Here is a 24,251-nt window from a genome sequence, read left to right as displayed (position 1 = left end):
GGGGGAGATGGCGCGGGTTTGGGGGGGGACGCGGGGGGAGAGGGGGGGGAGGGAGCGGAGGGAGCGGAGGGTGAAGAAACAGAAAGTAAAACCACTCGAATCTAAACTAACTGAAACTTAAATCCGCAAACTACTGTTTTATAAGTAAGTAAACAAGAATGAACCTAAAAATTCTAACATGGAATGTAAATGGCGTGAATGACAAAGCGAAAAGGAATAAAGTTGTAAATGTTTTGAAAAAGAAAAAATTGGACATAATCTGTATACAAGAGACTCATGTAGCCAAAAAGCATAATCGTGTATTAATAAATAGAAAGCTAGGAATGGAATTTATAAGCTCCACGGCAGAGAAAAAAAAAGGAGTAGTAACATATGTTAAAGAAAAATGGGAACCTAAACTGATTTATAAGGATGAAGAAGGAAGGATATTGGGGGTACAAATCAGCTTCCAGGGAGAAAAAATAAATGTGGTAAACATATACGCCCCAAATTCAAACAAGCCAGAGTTTTTCAAAAAATTAGAACAAGTTTTAATGGAATTAGAAAATAACAGGACGATACTGCTGGGAGATTTTAATGCAGTGCCAATCCCAGAAATTGATAGACAAACAGAAAAGGGGAAAAAGAACCAAGGAAAGCTGCCAAAGTCTTTCCAAGACTTGGAAGAAAACATGGACTTAATAGACATCTGGAGATATAAACATCCAATAGAAAAGCAGTTTACCTTCTTCTCAGAAGTACATAAGAGCTGGGGCAGAATAGACCAAATTTGGACGTCGAGAGAACTCTCCTTAAGAGCTACGAAATGTGAAATTCACCCGAGAACTCTCTCAGACCACAATTCAATAACATTGGAATTAAAAAGTGATTTAAAAGGAGGCTTTAGATGGAGACTAAATGAACAACTTTTAGAGGACGAGGAAGTCATTGGAAAAGCAAAAGCCACTTTAAAAGACTACTTTGAACTGAATCTTAACACAGGAGTGAGCCCAGAAATAACCTGGGACGCCAGTAAGGCGGTGCTGAGGGGCTTCTTCATTCAGCAGAACAGTTACAAAAAGAAATTAAGGCAACAAAAGAAAGAAGAGATCCTCAATCATATAAGGCAGCTAGAGAAAAAACTGACAGAGAACCCAAAAGACACACAAAGTATACAAGTAATTAAAATACTACAGACACAATATTCGACGTTAGTGAATCAAGAAATTGAATGGAAAATCAGGTTAATGAGACAAAGATATTTTGAATCAGCCAACAAAATTGGAAAATTATTAGCGTGGCAACTGAGGAAAAGACAAAAGCAAAGCGTGATAAACAAAATAAAAGTAGAAGAAGAAATAGTAGAAGATCCAAAAAAGATACAAAAAAATTTTCTGGAGTTCTATGAAGGGCTATATAAAAAAGGAGAGGAGGACACAACCCTAATAGAAAAGTACTTAGAGAACTGTGAAGGGAGGACTTTAACGGCCGAAGAGAAAATACAGCTAAACAAACCCATAAATATAGAGGAGATCCAGAATGCAATTAAAAGAATGAAATTGGGGAAGACTCCAGGCCCGGATGGCCTATCAGCAAAATATTACAAAGTCCTAGGAAACCAACTTGCGCCAGCCCTCTGTGAGGTCATGAATGATATTTTAAAGGATGGAAAAATACCGGAGTCATGGCAGGAGGCTTTCATAACTTTAATTCCAAAATCGGACACTGACAAATTAAATATTAAAAATTATAGGCCAATATCTCTATTAAATAATGACTATAAAATATTTGCGGACATAATGGCAAACAGGTTGAAAAAACATCTAATGGATTTAATCCATAAGGATCAGGCCGGTTTTTTGCCGAACAGGTTTTTGAAGGATAATGTTAGACACGTTATAAATTTAATTGAGTACCTGGAGATTAATAACAATGTACCGGCAGTATTGATGTTTGTGGACGCCGAAAAGGCGTTCGACAACGTATCATGGATGTTTATGATAAAATGTTTGGAGAAGGCGGGGATAGAGGGCGACTTTCTGAAAGGAATACAAGCTATATATTCAACTCAATCGGCCAAATTGGTAATAAATAATAATTTAACAAACCAATTTAAGATAGAAAAGGGAACAAGACAAGGTTGCCCTCTCTCCCCGCTTCTATTTATTATGGTTTTAGAAATATTGGCGAATAAAATTAGAACCGTGTCTGAGATACGAGGGATTAGAATAGGTCTGAAGGAATTCAAACTAAAGGCCTACGCAGATGACCTGATATTATCCCTGGAAGAACCCCGAGAGAGTATTGGCAAAGCATTAGAGATCATGGAGGAATATGGCAAGCTATCCGGTTTTAAACTAAACAAACTGAAGACAAAAATGCTGACAAAAAATCTGAAAAGTGATGAAAAAGAAGAACTAGAAAGGAAATTCGGAATAAAAATCGCAAAAAAAATAAAATATTTAGGAATCTGGCTTACATCAAAAAACATAAACTTAATTGAAGACAACTACTCGGTAGTTTGGAAAGAGATCAAAAGGGATTTCGATGTTTGGAATAGAGTCAGTTTATCATGGTTGGGCAGGATGGAGGCGATAAAGATGGTCATACTTCCTAAGATGTTGTTCCTTTTTCAAAATATCCCAATAATTAGGGGGACTAAATTGTTTAAAGATTGGCAACGGACTCTCTCCAGATTCATCTGGCAGGGGAAAAGACCAAGGATCAGATTTAAAATTCTTACGGACCGAAAAGAAAGAGGGGGCTTCGCTGTTCCAAACCTAAAGTTGTACCATGAAGCCGCATGTTTATGCTGGGTTAAAGAGTGGATCACTCTAGAAAATAGCGACCTATTGGACCTGGAAGGGGCAGACAATAGATACGGCTGGCATGCCTATCTATGGCAGAATAAAGGGAAAGTGCATAGGGGATTTTCGAATCATATTATTAGAGGCCCCTTGTATGAAGCCTGGAATAGGAATAAAAAATTACTGGAATGGCGAACCCCTTGGTGGCTGTCCCCTGTTAATATTATAACAACTAAAAATACAAATACGGGAGTAAAGAATTTAACATATGAGGACCTACTGGTAAGATCGGAAGACACGTGGAAATTAAGACCATACGAGGAGCTGGAGGGAAAACTGACAGTTTGGCTACAGTATCATCAAATCAATGCCATATGGGCGGAAGACAAAAAAATTGGAATGAATGAAAAAAAATCGAAATTTCAGATTGAAATAATTGAAGGTAACACTAAATTATTATCTAAAATGTATAATATTTTATTGGAGTGGGACACAAAAGACGAGGAGATCAAAGAAGTCTTGGTTAAATGGGCGATAGATCTAGGACATAACATAGCCTATGAGCAGTGGTCAAAACTGTGGGAGAAGGGAATAAAATTTACGGCGTGTGCCGCAATTAGGGAAAACATAGAAAAGATGATTCACAGATGGTATCTAACACCAGAAAAACTGAATAGGTTATACAAGATTGGTAGCGGGGCCTGCTGGAGGTGTAAAGTAAAGGAGGGAAATTTCATGCATATGTGGTGGGCCTGCGAGGATATTAAAAAATTCTGGGATACTATATACAACGAGCTAAAAAAAATATTAAAATACACATTTTTAAAAAGACCAGAGGCCTTTCTATTAGGCATCATAGGAGAGGAGATTAAGAAAGAAGATGTAATTTTGTTCCAGTACTCAACAGCAGCGGCCAGACTGCTAATTGCTCAAAAATGGAAAAGCACGAGCACCCCAACGATGATGGAATGGCAAAATAAGCTATATGACTTCTTTGAATTGGCAAATATGACGCAGAAAATCAGAAACCAAAAGAATACAAAGTTAAGGGATGATTGGGCTAAATTTATGACATATATAGAAGGAAATTATGAAAACGTACCAAATATAGTTGGTTTATTATAAAACTTTCGATGTGTCAAGGTACTAAATAACAACAGCTGTAAAGACAAAATCTTGGAAAAATTTAGGAATCCAGAGTCAAGAGGGATGGAAGTCAATTTGTATGTTACCTTGTTTTTTTGTTTTTTTCTTACCTTTTTCTCTTTTTTAATTTTTCTTTTTTCCTCTCTCTTTCTCTATATTTACTTACCTGTGTTATGTGTATGCATTAAATGAAACTCAATAAAAAAAAAAAAAAAAAAAAAATGTCTAGCAGGCAGAGAAAAACCTTAGCATGGGAACTAACAGGCATTACTAATGCGTACACATCCTTATTTTCTTTGGTCAGGTGTTGGAGGGTATGTTGCTATAATACAACCTGAAACACAGCAGCCTGAAGTTGAAAGATCAGGACAGGGGAGGAAACAGTTTGTGAAAACTCCACCCCCAGGGAGGTGCCCGTATCTCTTTGTGCAACTGATGCAGGGAACTCTGCATTGACTTTCACAAGCTCTGCTGCCCCTTGTGTTATTGTCGCCAGCTGTTCTGCACCGTAAATTAATCTGTGGGTAATCCAGCAACTAAAGCTGCTTTTGAAAATATGCTTACAAAAATTATTTCAGATACAATAAGATCACATATCATGATTTATCTGAGTTGATACTGTCCCCCCACCCCAGCTTAAATGCAGTGTGTGTCTGTGTATTGATGCATTTATGTGCGTGTGTGCATATTATATACATACAAAGATATATACACGCACAAAAAACCACCTAACCACACATACCCACCCACACATATGTATGCATGATTATCCATCCAAGCCCATTGGCATTTAAACAAGGCTGTGCAAGACAATATGGTTGTATTATTCCTTCCAAATTATTTTCATCGCCACAATTCATCATGTAAATACTGCTGACCTTCAGGAGGAATTTATTCTCCTTTTAACAGCAATACCTGAGGAATAACAACCTTCACTAGAGCGATTGATTTTAGCAACTATTGCTGTTCTACAGGAAAATCCATTATATCCCTCCACGATCCCTCCCCAATTAATTGCTCAAATACTGCCTAATGTGGTTTACAGGATTGTGACCTAATCTTGCGAACTAATGTTCCGACGAGAAATCCTGTCCACCTAAGCACCACCTCTGAGGTCATAGGATAAATTGCACCGCACGTTTTCAGGATTTTTGATTTGATTTCGTATCTGCAGCATCAGCACTTTTAGCTCCCTTTCCAATAACATATGCTTCAATTCAGCCAGGTATGGCCGTTTGATATATGAAGACCTTGCTAGAAATTACCTGGTAAAATGCCACAAAATGAAAAGCGTTATAAAATAATATCCACCCAAGCTATTCTAGGCCTCTTGACACAAAACAGCCCATTTTTTAATTCTTCCAGAATCCCTTTATGCAGCATCCTGAACACACCATTTCGATCACAGTGGGAAACGATCTTGCATCATTCAGCTTACAGATGAAACCGAACACAGTCAACAGAATTAAGCCACTAGAGACATGTGAACATTTATCTGCAAATAGATAACTGCCCTGAACGTTAAAAGTTCTACTCCTGCTAACTAAAACAAAGCAAAGCACACATTATTAGCTTACGAGTACGTATAAATCAAAAGTCACTCTTGTTACAGCATCCGCAAAGGCTTACTTGGTCCAGGAAGCATTCTCCCTCTTCCACTGCCATTTTCTGTGGCCAAATATGAAATATGATGACTCAATTAGTTAACACTTTGGACACTGCATTACAGCTAAAAATAGCCACCAAGCAGGAAGTGCCGATTTTTTTTTACAAAGCAACTAAGCTTGGTCACTTGTTAGACTTCCTTAACTATTTTTAAACTGCAGAAAGACAAGCAAGAGGATTGGAAGGCTAGCAAAGGAGAGTTATCCTGGGATTCCTGGCTGCTGGGCCACAGTTGTAATCTCCAGCCATTCCCTGAATGTGTAACTGTGATATGTAGAATACCAAAAATAGCCACCAAATCAGCTGGTTCGAAGAACACTGTTGGTAGGTTGGAATCCTTCCTGAAACAAGCATTTGTGATTCTGCTTATCAGCTGCTTCCTTCTGAAAAGGAGACTGGTTTGGCCTGTTTTTCAGGGGCAACAAAATCAGGGATTTTCCACTCACCCTTTTCAAGCACCAGAGAAGACTGCTCTTTTTCTTATGTGCATGCTTAAACAAACAACCAAACAACCTGCTAACCAGCTGCTTATTTATTTATTCTTATTTAACATATTTTGCATGCTATTTAATTGTAAATAAAACCTCTATGCAATTTACAAACAAACACACCCAAAGATAATAAAGGTCAAGGTTAAGCAATTTCATATATATGTTCATCTCTTATTATATGTGTGTATGTGTGTTAAAAATATGCATTGTAAACTAAAATTGCAGATTAAAATGCATGTCAACTTTACATTCTGGGTAGCCTTGCTTCAACAACAACAACAATTTGTTGTTGTTGTTTAGTCGTGTCCGACTCTTCGTGACCCCATGGACCAGAGCACGCCAGGCACTCCTGTCTTCCACTGCCTCCCGCAGTTTGATCAAACTCATGCTGGTAGCTTTGAGAACACTATCCAACCATCTCGTCCTCTTTCGTCCCCTTCTCCTTGTGCCCTCCATCTTTCCCAACATCAGGGTCTTTTCCAGGGAGTCTTCTCTTCTCATGAGGTGGCCAAGTATTGGAGCCTCAGCTTCAGGATCTGTCCTTCCAGTGAGCACTCAGAGCTGATTTCCTTAAGAATGGATAGGTTTGATCTTCTTGCAGTCCATGGGACTCTCAAGAGTCTCTTCCAGCACCATAATTCAAAAGCATCAGTTCTTTGGCGATCAACCTTCTTTATGGTCCAGCTCTCACTTCCATACATCACTACTGGGAAAACCATAGCTTTAACTATACGGACCTTTGTTGGCAAGGTGAACAGGTGCCAAAAACAGAACAGCAAAGGTGTGTGCCTGTCTAAAGTCAATGAGCAGGGAGTTCCAGAGTAGGAGCTGCCGAACTAAAGGATTCAGTGTCTATCAAAACCAAAGCGTACACAAAATGCCAACAAGCCTAAAGCAGTCAGTCGCACTTCTGCTTTGGAGAGCCATGCAAAGAAAACCCACAGCTGTTACCAACTGCTGGGTTAACACCTAGGTTTCTCCTTTGGGGAAGGACCGTACCTGCACACCCAGTATGCAGACAGCCCTAGCCTCAATCCCCAGCATCTTCAGGTAGAACTGGGAATTTGCCCCACCTGAAACCCTGGACAGCTGCTGCCAGTCAGTGTAGACAGCAGTGGTCTAACTCAGTAGAAAGCAGTGCTCTATGTCCCCAAATTTAATGGACCAGGACCTCTTGGGGAAATTCTTCAGGTGCCTTTTGCCTTCCTCTGTCATTGTATGAGAGATGTAATTAGAAATTATAGTAGGAGGCAGCTGCTAACAGGGAAGCCCTCTTCCTCTGTCATGGCCAAGGCATTTAAAAACAGCTTCGTCCTCCCTGTCAGTTGCTCCAAAGTTTACTCATGGTCTCTGGCAGCTGTTGAGGTGGGATTACGATAATAATTCCCAGGAGCGTTTTCATTCTAGCAGGGGGAGAAGCTGCAGAGAAAAGCCTGTACTACTACTTTTCCATCCTTATTTACTATTGTACTTCTTCTTCCTTATTTACTATACCTGACTTGTTCCACCCACTGTTATGTTGAACCTTGCATTAATTGGGACAATTTATGATTTCTTTGGGTCGGGATGGAGTGAAATGTGACAGCGTACATACATAAATTAGAGCACAGAGGGAATCAGACAATAAAAGGAGGGTGGGGAAAGAAATGTTCTGCTGGTGGTTTCCAGAGATGCCATTTGAAGAGGGAATAGAGAGCGGGGAGAAGCCACCTTCCCCTCATTTTTAAGGAGCATCTGTGGGTTAAACCACAGAGCCTAGGACTTGCCGATCAGAAGGTTGGCGGTTCAAATCCCCGCGACGGAGTGAGCTCCTGTTGCTCGGTCCCAGCTCCTGCCAACCTAGCAGTTTGAAAGCACGTCAAAGTGCAAGTAGATAAATAGGTACCGCTCTGGTGGGAAGGTAAACGGCATTTCCGTGCGCTGCTCTTGGTTCGCCAGCAGAGGCTTAGTCATGCTGGCCACATGACCCGGAAGCTGTACGCCGGCTCCCTCGGCCAATAAAGCGAGATGAGCGCTGCAACCCCAGAGTCGGTCATGACTGGACCTAGTGGTCAGGGGTCCCTTTACCTTTACCTTATACTTCTAGGTGTCTACTGTAAGTGATGAAATGGGGCGATGCGCTGCTCACTGCGATATGCGTTCAAGGCACGAATGCTCTTACTTTGTTCTTGGTTTTTTAATGACACTTTTCACCTCCATTGATGACATTTGCATGGTTATTATGACTGATTTAAGATGACCATGGCAAATGTTCTTAGAATACACTGGTCAAGGGGTTAGGGACCCGTTTTTCAGGCTGTGGGGTTCATTCCTTGCTGGGCAACTTCGTGCCAGTGGTGGAAAGGGCCAGAAAAACATGCAGGCAGAGCAATGGATGCAAACTTTTACCTACGTGCAGTAGGCTAATTCCCCATATAGATCCTCCTTCATCCCTAAGCTGTGACCATGGTTTCAGAAGGTCTCTATGATACAGTTGACTCATCATTTCTGTTGCTGCTTTAAAGCAGGGACACAACATGAACAGTGGCTGCTCAGTATGTTTTAAAAACAAGGCAGCCAACAGCAGCTGGAAACAATGCGATGCATTTTCGGAAAATAGATATTACGAAGTCAAAGGCATGCCAAGTTGTCATTAGGCAGCACTGTTAACTGTAAGTGGTCTTGTGCTATATCACCATATTGATACAGGGAAAATGGTATCCAATTTGATGTGACAGACTTTTGGAATTTTGGTAAAATGCATTGACTGAAACTTCTTTTATATCAAAACCTACAATTTCGATCTAAAATACAGACCCAGTGAAATCTTAGTACTTTGGGAATTCCTGAGAAGCTGTGAGGCTTGACAGTTCTTCTTCCTGACAAATTTTGGGAAGGTTTTACCTGCTGCTATCACAAAAGGCCCACCATGTCTATGCATTTTTTTTATAAAATAATATCAAGGTTTCCTTCAGTGCATATTGGGGACGGGGAGTGGTGGTGGCCTCAAGGTTATGATAGTCAAATTCTACCTCAAAACTGGGCTCCCTTGAATTGCTCTCCTAGTAGGAAGGAAAGTGGACACCAACTAATTTGGAAGTACTCATAAACCAACTCACAAATAGTGGTTGGACATGATAGTGAAGCAGCTGCCACATGTGGGTTTTTTAAAAAATAAAATATACGTATGGAGGCTTGCATTGGGCCTATCAGCAATCCTAGATGTGATCACGTGGGTTTGCAATTCCATTGCTTTGGCGCTGTCACCAACTCTCCCTCAATCCTTAATTATGACTTTGCCTCCAAGTTGTATTCTTGGATTCTTTTGATCTCTGCAGAAGCAGAGCTATAAGGTCATGAGATAATTAGAAACCTCACAATCAGCTCTACATCTCAAATGGTGCTCAATTTTGTCATAACAACGGGGAATCATTACTCAAATGGCAACCATTACTCAAACAGTCTAGCTCATTTGTGCCTGTGACTGCATTTCTTCAAACCCTTGAGGAGGGAATTAAAGAGTGCTCCAAGGCTTATGAACTAGGTAATCAGGAAAGCTGCATACATTACCCATTACGGAAGGGAAATAAACACCGAGAAGACTTACTTGAGAGGCTTGCAGCAACATGGGCAGAAAGCGTTCATATTGGATTTACCCGAATATAAAATCAAGGGGTACCTCGGGGGATTTATTGCTTGCTAATTTTCTATACCATCTTTTACCAACAATTTGTATATCATATTTCAAAAGGCATGAGAAGATACCAGTGCAGTTTACAGTAAAACACAGTCCAAGTCAAAGCCTTAAAATGAGCAACTGAACAGCCTCTGTCTAGCAACTCATTGTGAAATAGGGGAGTTCTCAATGCATGTGGAGCTCACACACCTGACATCTGGAAGGGGGCCAAGTTGCAGCATAACTCATTAGGATGCCCAAAGCCACCATACGGCCAGGTGACCAGAGGAACATCTTTCCCCCAGTGCACGGCTGCTTCCATGCTAGCCAAGTTTTTTCTGGTATTGGCACCATTTGCTTGCTCATTCATGCCTGAGAATCTGGACAAGCTTCCTCCTGAACCACTTCAATCCTACGCTTTCCCTCAAGGGCTAGTTCGTAGTGATTTTTAGAGCTTAGTAAGAAGCAGCGGGACGTGGGTGGCGCTGTGGGCTAAACCACTGAGCCTAGGGTTTGCCAATCGGAAGGTCGGTGGTTCAAATCCCTGCGACGGGGTGAGCTCCCATCGCTCAGTCCCTGCTCCTGCCAACCTAGCAGTTCGAAAGCACACCAAAAAGTGCAAGTAGATAAATAGGTACCACTCCAGCAGGAAGGTAAACGGCATTTCCGTGCGCTGCTCTGGTTTGCCAGAAGTGGCTTAGTCATGCTGGCCACATGACCCGGAAGCTGTACGCCAGCTCCTTCGGCCAATAAAGCGAGGTGAGCGCCGCAACCCCAGAGTTGGTCACGACTGGACCTAACGGTCAGGGGTCCCTTTACCTTTAAGAAGCAGCAGTGCAAGTTTTCAGCATTGATTTCACACCTAGTTTTAGTGGTACAGTTAGGTAGTTGAAAACTCTTGATCTCATGTTCTTATAGGTGGGGCTGGAACTGTATGGTAATCTGTATTTTTTTTATATATAGCTTATTTCAACATGTACTATGTGAACCCTGATGCATTTGGGGCCCTGGACTTCTGCCTCAAAGTCCAGCACAATTACCTGGTTTGGAAATGCATTTGGTGATGGTGAGTAACCCTGATCCTTCCAACAGTGGCAGACCTCTGCTCCCATCCATGATTTGCCTGCTCACCCCTCTATCATAATCCTCAATTCAACACCCAACCACCTCATTTCTGATATAAAGCAAAAGTAAGTTGTGGGAATTTGGGCTCCGAACCACTCCTATCAGGTTCACAGATGTTTTCTTTCATTGTTTGGGAGTCGGGTGAATCAATCACCACTTTCTGCTACTACTTCCCTTTCCACACACATTACTTCCTCAATGCTTTCAATCCTTTCCTCTCAATGCATGTAACTATTTCCTGTGCACTCCTGTGCTATATATAGATGATGATAGATACATAGATGGATAGGTAGATATCATGCAAACCAGATACTGCACAGCAATCTGAAAAGTGTGAGCTGGCAGTTTGAAACTAACTGACTTTGTGTTTTTCCACACTTCCTGGGCAGGGGAGAGGAAAAGAACCCACCCCAAGGTGCAAACGCAGCTATCTTATTCAGCATAACAGAATAATGTGGGAACAAACACAAAAGAGAGCACCTACTGGTATGAATGAGAAAAACCAAAAGTGCCCTTCATATGCATATTTAAATATATGTGGGAGAATGGGCTACTCCAGTCTATTCTGAATGGTGAAAAGTGGATTAACAGTTGAATAATGCTTATAGGTGGAGAAGCTCAAAGTTCCTTCAGATCAGCAGGCAACCTAGAATGCAGGAGACACCAAAATAATAAGAAACAACAAACTTGTGTGGCACGTAAGAAACTTATTAGGGCATAAGTTATTGTAGGGATCAGAGTCCACTTTGTTAGCTGCATGAAATGCCATTCTGAATTGATAGGCACATATATACACACACAAGGCTGGTGGGAGGGAGGATAGAGAGAAGAGAGGTCAGAAGGAAACAGATTTTCAGCTTACTGAAGGCCTCTACTCTTCGAAGATGTCAGGAGATGTTGTGGTAAGAAAACTGCAAGCTGAGAAAATCTCTTACATAACCAGGATCACTGGCTGAGATTCACAGGATCAGCATCTTGGAAAAGTGATCTGATACCATAATTCCTGAAAAAGCCAATTAGGAGGGAGGAATGCTGAAGCCAAATGAATTAGACAGACTATTGTCAGATAAATACTGTATTTCCTGTAGGGTTAAGGAGATGAGGGAGGAAAGGAAGAGAAATAGTTTAGGGCAGCACCAAGCATGTCCTTGCTCATGTTAAAAGAAAGAGAGAAAGACGGACAGACAAAAGAGTAAGGATATTCATTAATCCCTCTGAGTACCTGAGACCTTTAGCCAGAAGATACAGAATTAATAATAATTACCATCTACCTCAAAGTATCCCCACAGAAGCAACAGTATACCAAAAAAGCCCTAAATTTATCCTGCCTCCACAGGAATATCCTTGACATTCTGGTGGCTCAACAATAAAGGCCACCGCCTGTGTGCCTGTCTGATGCAGTCCAAGGAAGCAACTGGATATTATGAAAACTATAATGTCACATAATGCTAACTCTCAGCGAGAAAAATTAAAATCATTGCTAGTGCCCATGCATTATCAACTTCATCATTTTTCATTGCAGCACTACACCTCTGACTGAGAACCCTGGAGCTCTGAAAATCACTCAGCTATGGTGGAATCTGTCTGCCACAGAAATCTTCAGCCATTCTGCGTTCCCCCTATGCTCACTATGTTCGTTAAGGTCTCATGGACAACTTGGAGGAGCCTAAGAGCATACCGTCCAACATTTCTCTGATGAAAATAGGGACGGCCTATTCCATAATAATAATACCACAAGCATCTGACTGGCTTGCCTATACAGGCTGCCTTCAGATGTCTTCTAAAGGTTGTATAGTTACTTATCTCCTTGGCTTGGGGGTCACATGACTCCTTACCAGCCAACAATTCTCTGATGAAAATTGGGACATCCTAAGGAAAAGCGGGACATTCCAGGACCAAATCAGAAACCAGGGGCTACGTCTGTAAATCCAGGACAGTCCCTGGAAAATAGAGACACTTGGAGGATCTATTAGAAGTTTGCGAATCACAGTTGGGGGCACCCCAGGATTTCAACACAGTTTCCCAAGGATTGCAATCTAGCTCCAGAATATCCTGGGGTCCCAAGGAAACCCTTTATTTATTATATTTATATACCCTTATTTAAGGCTACCTTCTCCCAAGCAAACCAAGCAACCACCATGTGGCTCTTTAACTTCAGTGGGTGGAGCAACTGGGGCTCTGCCAGAGTAGCAGCTAGAAGTTCCTAAGAGGAGTGTGGGAATCAGTTGCCAAGAGGAGATCCTGCCACAGGGCTGCAGGGGGAAGCCCTGCACCAACAGTCCTTCTCAGCTCTATCCCCACCTCTATAACCAAAGCATCCCCCCCACCTCCCAGAAAGCCTGCTGGATGAACAGAACAATAGGTGTGCTATAGCAAAGACCAAGCACAGTCTGGGGGCCATCTAGTGGTTTCTTGAACCAGCATAAAAGCAGGCGGCACACATCAATGGCTAGTGTTTCTGACATCCTGCCAGGAGCAGAGGACAGCTGGGTGACTTGCATTCCAGCCAAGGCCCACGTTTTGCCAGCAGCACACAAGTAAAACAGCCTCCTCCTCCTCCTCGGCCCCTACTGCAATGGCTGATGGCTCAGTACAAACAAAGGCACACCCTGAAGAGCTATTACTCGCTGCAGCGTTCCCTTCTGTGTACCACACGAGCTTCTGCAGCATCACCCACACATCTGGGAAAGCAAACCTCCCTCAAGCTAAATGAGCAGCTAAGAAAGGGGGAGAGAAATTAGGGGAAGGAACAGAGCTCATTGCACCCCCTTCTCCTACCTTCTCTGGGCTGAGTGGGAGCAAAGAGAGGGAGAAAAAGATAGAGAGCTACTGCCAGAGGCAGGGAGCAAGGTCGGAACTTTTGCCTGCATTCCTGCAGCAGGCTGTGACAAATTACGCTGCAGGATGCCTAGCCTTGTATGAAGTAGCTCCGAGTTCCAGAGAGCACAAAAGGCAGGGGGTTTCAGAGTGTGGGGGTGGGGTATTTGTACAAGCTTAAATAAAGTAAAAGTGATCTTGGACTGCTTGCCAGGAAAAAGCTCATAGGCCACCGAGTGACCTTACTCGTGTGATTTCATGTCCTCCCCACAACAGCTGAAATGTATGATTCATCATTAGGAAGGTGAGGAGATGCAGAGGAGGGGAGGGTTCCTATCCCTTTACCAGGGGCGGAGGAAGGGGGCTGTGCCAGGTGCGGACCACCCTGGGTGTCACCACTGAGGGGGGGTGACAAAATGCCGGGCGGGGCCTGCAGCGCGCCCGAGCCACACGCCTCTCCTGGGAGAGAAACAGTGGCTTGGGCGGGCGCAAGCTCCACACTGCCCAAACTGTCTGCCTGCTGCATCCCCCCTCAGCTGTAGGGCGGCTGAGTGGGAGGAGGCAGGCAGATTCTGGAGGCCCCACAGTGTGCCCCGCCTCTTGCCCCGCTACTGGGCATGCCGCCCCAGGCACCCAAGTGGCTTCCTCCACTGCTGCCCTTTACAATTGTACAGGAGAGGGAATTCTGGCAGGTGTCAATTGACATGCTGGGCAGGAAAACCCTTTCAGGAGCCCTTTTCTCTGCTTCCCATCAGCTTATGTTATTTATTTTTATTTTCTACATGCATATCCTGTCTTTCTTCCAAGAAGGCTCAAGACGGCGCACCTGGGTCTCTCTCTTCTGCCCCCTGCAGCCTCCATTTTATTTGCATGATTGGCATAATTGTGGATGCAATTGCCATTAAAAAACAACAACCTGTCCCTTGGATGCAAAGGTACATTTAATGTCATATGTACTTTGGACTAGGGTCACAACAGTTGCACAAAAAAAAAAAAGGGGGGGGGATAATGAGAGTGATGCTTATAGCTGTTGAATGTTTATCCTGCTCAGATGGTGTAAATCTGAGTTGGCAAACCTTGTCATTCTAGGTCTCCTGGGAATGCATGCCAAACAAACAGCAAGACAAAACAACCATAATGTTCAATTAAAAACAAAATGGTAAATGAAAACAATATTTACTGAAATACAAATCCTAGTTTCTATATGTGTCAACGCACCATGGTTTACCATTCTTAATAGGAACAGAGTGTGGTAAAAATAATGGTAAAACATGTGAGAGATTCAATACAGAGAATCTTAAAAAGAAATTGCTGTACTAGGTCTCAGGTACCAAGAAGATAATTCCACATGCCCCAAAGGGCTTTGCGTTTGCATTTCCCAAATTGCAATGCCAAATGGCAAACCACTTTTGAAACTGAAGGGTAGTTCAAAAGCAGTTTGAACAGGGGGTTTGCTGTTCAAAGAAGAAGAAAAATCCCAGTGGACATGCCCAAACTCGGCTTCTTTGAATATAGTTAAATACAGTTGCATGTGCAAATGTACAAAGGGTTACTGCTAATATCTGCCATTTTCTGTTCCATATATGTGTGTGTGTGTGTGTGTGTGTGTGTGTGTGTGTGTGTGTGCATGCTCACAAGCGAGTGGCATGATCACACATGAGTGTATTCAATGCCATCCCATACAGAAATGAGGGCTATGAGTGGCAGTAACATATGGAAGGGGTGGCAGGGAAGCATCTTGTCACACAAGCTTCTGCACAAATAAGCAATTTCATGTACAATGCACATCAGTGATCTGAAACTGCATTTATTAGGTCTATGTGTTTGAGATGGTACAAATGGCCAGCATGCACATCTGAAAGAGGAACAAGAAAAATAGGCTTGCCTTTATAATTTTTAACAGGGGCTGGTGCACAGCTAAGCATGTGCTGTGCAATATGACCAGAGATATTCAAGGACTGCAACAGTCCTGTTAAGGGTGAAAGTTGCATTTCTATATTGTTGATTAAGCATTCTTAACTTTCAGTGCAAGTGCACAGCAAGACACACACATCTGCAGCCCCCAACTTGTTTTGAAATGATATTTTTTGTTATTATGTGGCCCGCTTAAAAAAACAACAACACAAAAAAACAGGCTAGGTTTGCAATTTACCAACATTTTAAATCAGGGGTAGGTAACTAGTGTCTCACCTGTTGTTAAAGGGCTCCAAATTCCATCAACCTTGGATGAGCACAGCCACCACATGGGGGTGATGGGAGCTGTAGTCCAATAATATCTGGAGGGCCACAGGTTTCCCTTCACTGTCTTAAATAATGATTTTCATTTCACAGGCACAGTCCATCATGAAAACGACGGCCCATTTTTGTTCTGTATTATTATACACTTTATCTTATTCCGTAAGTTCATTATGCAGTTTGCCCTGCTGAATATGTACTGCTGAATATGTATTATATTAATGCAATATTAAAATGTAATCTTCAAAAGATAAATAAATTCAAAAACGAAAAGTAAAAAGAAAAATGATGAGGTACGCCTCCAGGTTTCGCAAAGGTACAATGCAACAAACGGTGTGAGCAAGCCCTGGGACCATCCGCTTTCTGGTACCTGCCTCAATAAGCTTTTAAAATGTTAGCAACAAGAAGCCAAATGAAGAGCAGGTGCACAAATGCCTCTGGGAGGGATGTATTATGCATGAGGAATCAGCCACTTCGTCACATTTTAGTTTTCACCTGCTCTTGTGGTGTGCAGCTGTGCCATGTTGGCAACGTCTGTGTGAGCACGGGGAGGACCTGGAGATTTAATGCTTCTCATCTAGTTCTTGATGTGTGCCAGTTGCAATCATTCACCAGACTTTCCCCCTTTTCATTTTGGCCAACGTTCGTGGGCCTTGGAGTTGGCTTATGCCAAAAGGCACCCAAAGAGTATGCATTTTACCCATGGAGTCTACAGCCAGGCTGCAACATCCAGACCTGTCATATATTGAAGACTGGCCCCTACATAGAAGCTGAGCACTTCCCCGATATTTTCCATTGCCTTGTAACTCCTTGTCCATTCTTGGCTGTGAGTCCTAGAAGACCTGCTCCCTTCCCCAGAGGCCTTTTCTCGCCTGGCCTGGGAGGGATCGGACTGACACCAGCTACAAAAGCAGAGGCTTCTGAACAGAATCTTTAGGTGGTATTGTTTCTGCAATTTACAGGTGGGGAGGGGGGTTTGTTGCAAAAAGGGTGTGTGTGAAAAAGAAGAAGCGAGAAGAAGGGATGGAAATGGGGATGAAGATAAAAGTGGGGGTACAAAAGGGGCTGCAGAACAGGAGGGGCTGGTGTCTTCATAACTGGGCAGACGAAGAAAAGGATGCTTAGCAGTTGAAATGTGTGGGAGGGGGAAGATGAAGGAGGTTACCCACAGGGCTGTCTGTGTGCAAGGGGCTTACACAAAAGGAGGAGGAGGGGAAACATCGGCATGGGAGCAAATGCAAAAACAAGGATGCAAAGTGCAGCTGCAGAATAGAAGTGAAGTGGATTCAAAAATAAGTTTGGGAAGGTGAAAAGTGGGGTTAGTGATGGTAAGGGGTGTATGTTAAAGTGGGGAGGGGGGTTGGTGAGTGGAGTGATCAGCACTGTAGAAAACCACTAGTGTATGTACAAGCACAGATAAAACATGAAGCTTAAAACAAGCCATTCGTAGCTCTGCTGAACAACAACCAAACAGCTATAGTGATAGATGCTGCTAACCTGAGATTCTACTGAAATTCCGATTCTTGTGATAAGCTATTTAAATCATCGTCTATTTACTCACAAAATACCCACTGTTATGTTATTCGGTGTATGTTCAGGGAAGGGTGGTAAACTGCAAAGAGCCCTAGCAGGGCCAACCCAAGTCATCCCCCGCCCCCTGCCTAAATGGAAGGGCAAGATGGTGCTCCCCTCTCATTCCATGTCCAGAAGTTTATGAGACTGGTAGTTGAACTGACTTCAGGACTGGTGGTGGGTTTGTAATCTGCTCTTGGGAGCAGCAGACTAGAACTGGAACACAGAGCTATGTCCTCCAACAGCTTTCTGCCACTTCCTCTTCTGCTGCCACCCCCAGAATCTGCTGCCTGAGGCAGTGGCTTCACTTTGCCCAATGATAGGGTTGGCCTTGAGTCCTAGTGAGCTACAGTGATAACCAAAAGCCTATTTATTTACAACATCCAAATATTAAAAGCATGTTAGCAGATGAGATTTTGATTAATCATGATTATCTTCTCTCCCCCTCTCCCTCCCCGTCACCCCCATTTGCATTTTGAACCAGTAGTCCTTGCCAACAACACCCCCAAAAGTCAAAAAGGAGAGTGCACTTTTCAGTCTTTCAGGCTCATGGTACCCGTTGGATTGTGCCCAGAGTAAAGGAGGTTTTTGAAAAGAAAGAAAAGTCTAGAAATAAAGCATTTAAAAATAAAGTGGATTAAAAAACACACACCATTGTTTTGGTACTCTGATCTCACTAGCTTCATAGCATTGCAGAAGAACATTAACTAATAACCATATAAATGTGCTGTTGTTTTGCATTTTTTTGTTAACAATGATATTGTGGGGGGGAATCTGCTTCTTTTGTGGTTGTGTTTTATTTAGCCCATCATGTGGCTCTATGCTTCAAAAAAGCATCAGCAGCAATTGTATATATAAAAAAGTCACTGAACTGCGAAAGAATGGATAAAGCACAGAAAAAGGATGAGTCTACTAGGATAATGGATGTGAGCAAGCCTAAGTCCTTTCCAGTTTTCATTTATTAGAATATATTGGTCACCCAATGCTAAATAACATGAAGTCCTTGTTCATAACTTTTGTGATATGATTAAAACAAGTTCTGATTCGGCCTTCTTCTGACGCAGGGCCTTTTCAGGTAACACAAATACAGGGGTTGTTGTTTTTTTAGATGAAGCTGTCCTATACAGATCAGACCACTGGTCCATCTAGTTCAGTTTTCTCCTAGTAGTTGTGCGGCCTGGAGCTGAATGGAGTTATAGTCTAAAACATCTGGAGTCACCAGGTTGGGGAAGATATGTCTAGTCCAGTGGCATATGCTCTAACAGGAAGTAGCCCTTTGATGTAAGAATTAGAGACCCAGGGTATAGTTTTTTAATTATAAAAAGTTTCAGTATTAATTGCATTTAACCTTTGGCTAGAATGCATCCATGAATGATTCATGAGTGCCTACATTTTGTGACTTCTATGCCTCTCTCCTATGATGCACTCCATCTCTCCTATCTGACCCTGAAAATGGCACAAATGGCAGGATGTTTTCTTATGTCTGTTGTGAGTTAGCATCGGCATCTCCTTGAGAGGTTCCAGGGACGGATATGTGAAAGGAATGTCAGCAGCCCACAACTGTCCGGTGAGTTGTAAGCCGAGACAGCATGTTTTGGAACACCCCAAGGAAGTTGATACCTATGTGGGGTCATGTCTCTTTATATCCCTTGACCTACTGTAACCTTTACTGATGTATGTAGAAGAATGTTTGATGTTTTATGACTCTTTGTTTGGTGTTACTATATAAGCTTCATTCTGGGCAGTCTTTTCTAACTGGAGCTGCTGAGCAACTGGTTGGCAAGGATGTCCTATTGCAACAGTTAATAAACCAGGTCCCTAACTGGTGGTGCTTGCTGCAATTCTACTGGATCCATGTTTTATTTGAAAGGTGTTTCCTCACCTGGGTAACAGGTGAGAACAGGTGGTGTAGAAGCCAAATTCTTACACTTTCTGAAGTCTCTTCCACTAATGCCACCTCACATGCTTTTAACAGGAGGGGTTGGTGTTAAACCTGGGATTTTAATGCATGCAAACTCTGAAACAGAACTATGGCCAGAAAACTAAAGCCATCACATCATTTGAAGCTTCTACATCCTCCACACACAATGAGGAAACCACTGCCAGTTGCATATTTTTATTTGTGGTGAGTGGGAGTGCTTAGACAAGATGCTGTCAGTGGGGGCCCCCTTCACCCTGCCATTGTTGCTGTTCCCATTCATTTGCCTCTCTGTGTGTGTGTCCAAGTGGTACCACCTCTCTTGGAAAGAGAGAGAACAAGGTATGAAGCATTTATTGCTCCCCTGGAGAGGGTGAGTTAACAGGAAGCAGTGGTCGGGAGACCCTGGAGTTTGACAGTAGGCCCCCTGTTGGATTGTGGGTCATGGAAATCTCTGATGCCAGCCCAGTCCTGGAGGAAACCCCTATAGATTAATCTGCTGCACCAGGGCTAGCCCAGCCTCCTTCAACCAGCACAGCAGCCTGAAATCTTCAGCTTCAAATCTTCTTCTTCTTTGGCGATCACTCATGGCTGAGTAAGATTGTCTTCCATAAACATGGTTTTAACAGTGAGTCCGTAAGTGACGGTGGAGGCCAATTCTGGATCCACACGTCCTTCCACAATGGGGACATTGGTTTCTGGGTGGGAGTTGATCACGGTGTGGATTTGCCAAGTGTGCCTTCCTCTTAGCATGTTTCTCCCTTGCGTCCTGAGTTCGAGTGTCTTCAAAGCCCATGACACCTTTAGTAAAAGTTGTTCTCCAATTGGAGCGCTCGCAAGCAAGTGTTTCCCAACACTACATTTTTTAAAAATTTGCCTTGAGACAGTCTTTAAACCTCTTTTGTTGACCACCAATGCTTCAAATACTCCTATTTACAGAGTAAAAAGCTGCATTGTCCTTAGTAAATCTGCTCCTAATTTTGACCTCTGATTTCATATGCTTCCTACAAGTTATATCATCAAAAGGAGAGTAGATGCATCGTGCATGCATAGGAGCAGTGATGCATTTAGGTCACTTTAAACTCAACACTTAACGGTCTTTCCCCAACCCCAGCCTTTAGATGTATTACTGTACTTCACTTACTTCAAAACGCAGTAAGCCAGCTCTGCTGCATTGGGGGGCCCTATTCCTCATTCTGCTGAATGGAGCCCTGGACATCTACCCATAAGTCCCACCCTGATGGCAGCACTGCTGTGCATGAACACTATGGAGTGCATCTTTAATCAAAAGGTCAGTCACCACCTTGGCTTTTAAATCAACAGGCTGTTGCATGTGAATGAACGGAGCATATAGACACATGGAGAATATAGACATATAGTTAAGAGCATTCAAGAGAACTGGGGTTAGGGCTCAGGAACTGATGGTTGCCATGAGGATTGGAAGCATGGCCTGGAATGTTGGTGGGGATGGGACAGATACCCCATTAGCATGGGGAGAGCCTGCTGGGCAGACTTCAGAACATACCAGGTCTATCTAGCTCTGTGCAGTTTACACTGAACAATAGCTCTCCATCTTTTCAAATAGGGTATTTCCCAGTCCTACCTGGAGATGCCAAGGATTGCACCCAGTACGTCAGTGTGGAAAGCATTGGCTCTATGGCCACTCCTCTAAATTCAGGAGCACAGCATGCAAAAATCTTAGGGTCAAAATAGATTTTCAGTCTAATGCTCTCTCAACTGCTTTAGCTTTGTTATTTTGCTGCTGAAATGGATAATGTATTTTTCAACTGAGACATGGAAATTCATCACCATAACAACGACAGCACACACACACACACACACACACACACACACACACACACGAGTGAAACCAATGGGGAAGACAGCCAGTGTGCTTCATAGTTAGTTATATATTATCTTGTATGTTTCCATTCAGATTGCTAGGCACCTAAACCATTGTCAACTGAGTCTAGATCTCAGTGCACTATCAACTTTGTGGAATTCATAGAATCATAGAATCATAGAGTTGGAAGAGACCACAAGGGCCATCGAGTCCAACCCCCTGCCAAGCAGGAAACACCATCAGAGCACTCCTGAATTCAGAGATCTCATTCTGAAGGATCTGATTATGTCACTGCTATATAGTTAATTCTATCTCTGGCGTGGACCTGTCATTCTGGAACTATGTCTCTAACATTCTGCAAAGCCATTTGTGACAGAAACGTATTGAAGGAAATTCAGCAAACCTCTCCAGTTTATAGCTCAAAACATTCTGTTCTTGTAGCTCATGGGATCATCCCAATAGCTTTTAAAGTGCAGTCTTCTATCAGGAAGCTGCCAATTGGCTGAGTTAGGAAGACAAAACTCTGCAAAGAACCAGAGGGCCTTCAACGGGGGACTCTGGAAGCAGAACCCGCTATATCAAGCAAGACGCTGTTCTAACCTTCATGGTGGCAAACAGACATGACCAACTACATCAGAAGTGACAGAATTCAGGCTTATCAGTTCCACATGGTTTAGCAGAACCCCAAGATCTATGAACCAGAGCCAAACACACACAGTAAGATTTAAAGACTGGGGTGACTCTGAACATATTCTGAGTCTAGGAATTTGTTTTGGGAACCACACATGAACGGAAGTCCATTCTGGGTTACTCCGTGAGATATCTTTGCTTCAGCAGGTATGGGGGAAAGACGCCTGGTTTTTGTGTTGATTTTAAAAACCACACCCTTTGTTGTAAATCACCCAGAAACATACCAGCAGGCCCTAGTTTACCTTCCACCAACCCCTGGACTGTGTGACTGCAAAATATTAAAACCAGAAGTAAACTGAATCACAACATCCTTTTCAACTGTCATCATTTCGAAGACTCAAATAACAAGAGCTGACAGGTTTGAGGGGTATCGCGGCAGAAGAGAAACACTTTGGAATACATGGTATCTCAAGAAAAGTTGCAATATGGTTTCCCAAGCTTGCCATCTCTTCCAAACAAGTTTTTCACACTTGCACTAGCAGTGACCCCAATACAGATGTAAATTATGTTCAACAATACGCCTGCAGCCCTTTACAGATCTTTGAGATGGTTATGGATTTTCAGGACCAATTCTTTTTTTACTGCCTTAACAGCACCAGATGCAGTGTTTGACTTTAAAACGCTTAATCCAAGCCCATGCAGGGGCTTAACTGCTTCTTTATTATTATCACCACCAGCAGCCTATGAAGATAGGCAACATTGGTTTCAAAATCTTAAAAACAGGTGTACTTTTCAAGAAGGCACATAACCAAGCAGTTTAGGCAGCTGAAAGCATGCCATAACATCCCTATGAAGTAAAAGTGCTTTGTTGCAGAAAAGAAGCAGTAAGATCCTGCAAGAGAATAGCAAAATAAAGGAATATTTAAATAAATACCTTTCTGTCTCCTCTGTCCAGGCCATTTCATAAAGTCCAAGCTGACCCTGCTGACCACATGGCTTCCACATCACCACCCCAAGTTGGAGCACTCCAGCAAAGCCCCTTAAACAGCCTTCAGGTGCAGCAAGCAGAAAGGAGAGCTACTAGTTCCACCCCTTTTAAAACCGAAACCATCCTATTTCTGGTAACAGGATCTGCCTCTAGGGCCCAAGGCCAGTTAAAGCTTTGCACGGAGGCTGAATAGCTGCACCTTCCCTAGATAAAAAACCTAAGTCACATTTAAATTCAGAATCCTAGGTGTGAAAAGCAGGCCAGACAGACAGAACACCCACATTTACACTGTCTGTGTGGCAGTCAAGGTCCAGACACATAGCCATTAGGAATCCACTTCTGACTCACAAATGGCCGTACTCATGTCAAGCCAAACAGGATCATCATAGGAATGGACATTTCCATCTGCATCGCAGTGCGCATGAAAATGTGCACTCTATATATCACAACATGTGGTGCAATTAAGACACACGTCTACATGGACTGCTGCATCCAGACTACATGTGTATTTCCCAAATCACCAAGGTCATCTGTGTGCAGGAGCTGCTTCCATCTGCATATGTCCCTTGCTTAATGAGGGTAGTTGCCCTTATTTCTTTGTTATTTGTTATTATTCCATGGTGACAGTACTGGTTTACATGCTCTCCCATAATTTGGTCCCTATCGCTTCTTTCAAGTACGCCACACAATGAACTATATATAGCAGAAGAACTTGCTACCTTGTCCTCTACCCCAGGCATAGGCAAACTCCAGCCCTCCAGATGTTTGGGACTACATTTCCCATCATCCCTAGCTAACAGGACCAATGGTGAGGGATGATGCGAATTGTAGTCCCAAACATCTGGAGGGCCGGATTTTGCCTATGCCTGCTCTACCCCTTCTTACCTCAAAGCACTCATAGTCCTTCTATGTCATCAGATGTCATTGGAACACAGTAAAACAAGTACTGTCAGCTACGTCAATGGGAATGCTGTTTGGAGGATACACTGCTGTGTTCTAGTTGGGCACAGGCCAAAGCTACCTTAGAAATCTCACCAGCAGGGTTGATCTTGGTGAGAATTCTTCCCTGCTCAGCTTCTCAGATCTCTTGCTTCAACCTTCTGTGCAACTGTGCCAAAAGCAAAGTCCAAAGTTATCAGCCAGCACCACCTTAGTGCACATAATAGTACACTTACATCACTCCATGCCTCGGGTTGAGGTTCCACCTCTGGTCTACTGAGCTGGAGAGCAGACATGAGTGTAGCACACAACAGGTAGGTGGGAGAGTGGGCCTTACCACTGGCCAGGCAACCAGGACTGTCAAATTCCTGGCCAAGAGCACCATAAACCTTGCTGCCTGTGCCACCTACAGCACTGATACCATCCGTGTCTTCTTTGGCC

At 43.0% G+C, this 24,251-nt stretch overlaps 1 protein-coding gene across 15 annotated transcripts in view; it reads right to left on the bottom strand.

The window, feature by feature from the left end:
- ANK3 (ankyrin 3) overlaps positions 1-24,251 on the bottom strand; it is a 398,459-nt gene that overhangs the window by 157,230 nt on the left and 216,978 nt on the right. The window contains exon 1 of one of the 15 annotated variants that reach the window (XM_077930554.1): positions 5,562-5,792. The exons of 13 other annotated variants lie outside the window; for them this stretch is intronic. In XM_077930554.1, coding sequence (XP_077786680.1) covers positions 5,562-5,597 — 36 coding nt within the window. In that variant the 5' untranslated portion in view covers positions 5,598-5,792. Of the gene's footprint in view, positions 1-5,243; positions 5,331-5,561; positions 5,793-24,251 lie in introns of those variants that run through there. One more of the 15 variants, XM_077930552.1, reaches the window with a different exon arrangement.

This window comes from Podarcis muralis, chromosome 6 (assembly GCF_964188315.1).
Source record: "Podarcis muralis chromosome 6, rPodMur119.hap1.1, whole genome shotgun sequence".
NCBI classification, from domain to species: Eukaryota; Metazoa; Chordata; class Lepidosauria; order Squamata; family Lacertidae; genus Podarcis; species Podarcis muralis.
Note: the sequence above shows the minus strand (reverse complement) of the source record. Positions and strands in the feature narration are given on the sequence as shown.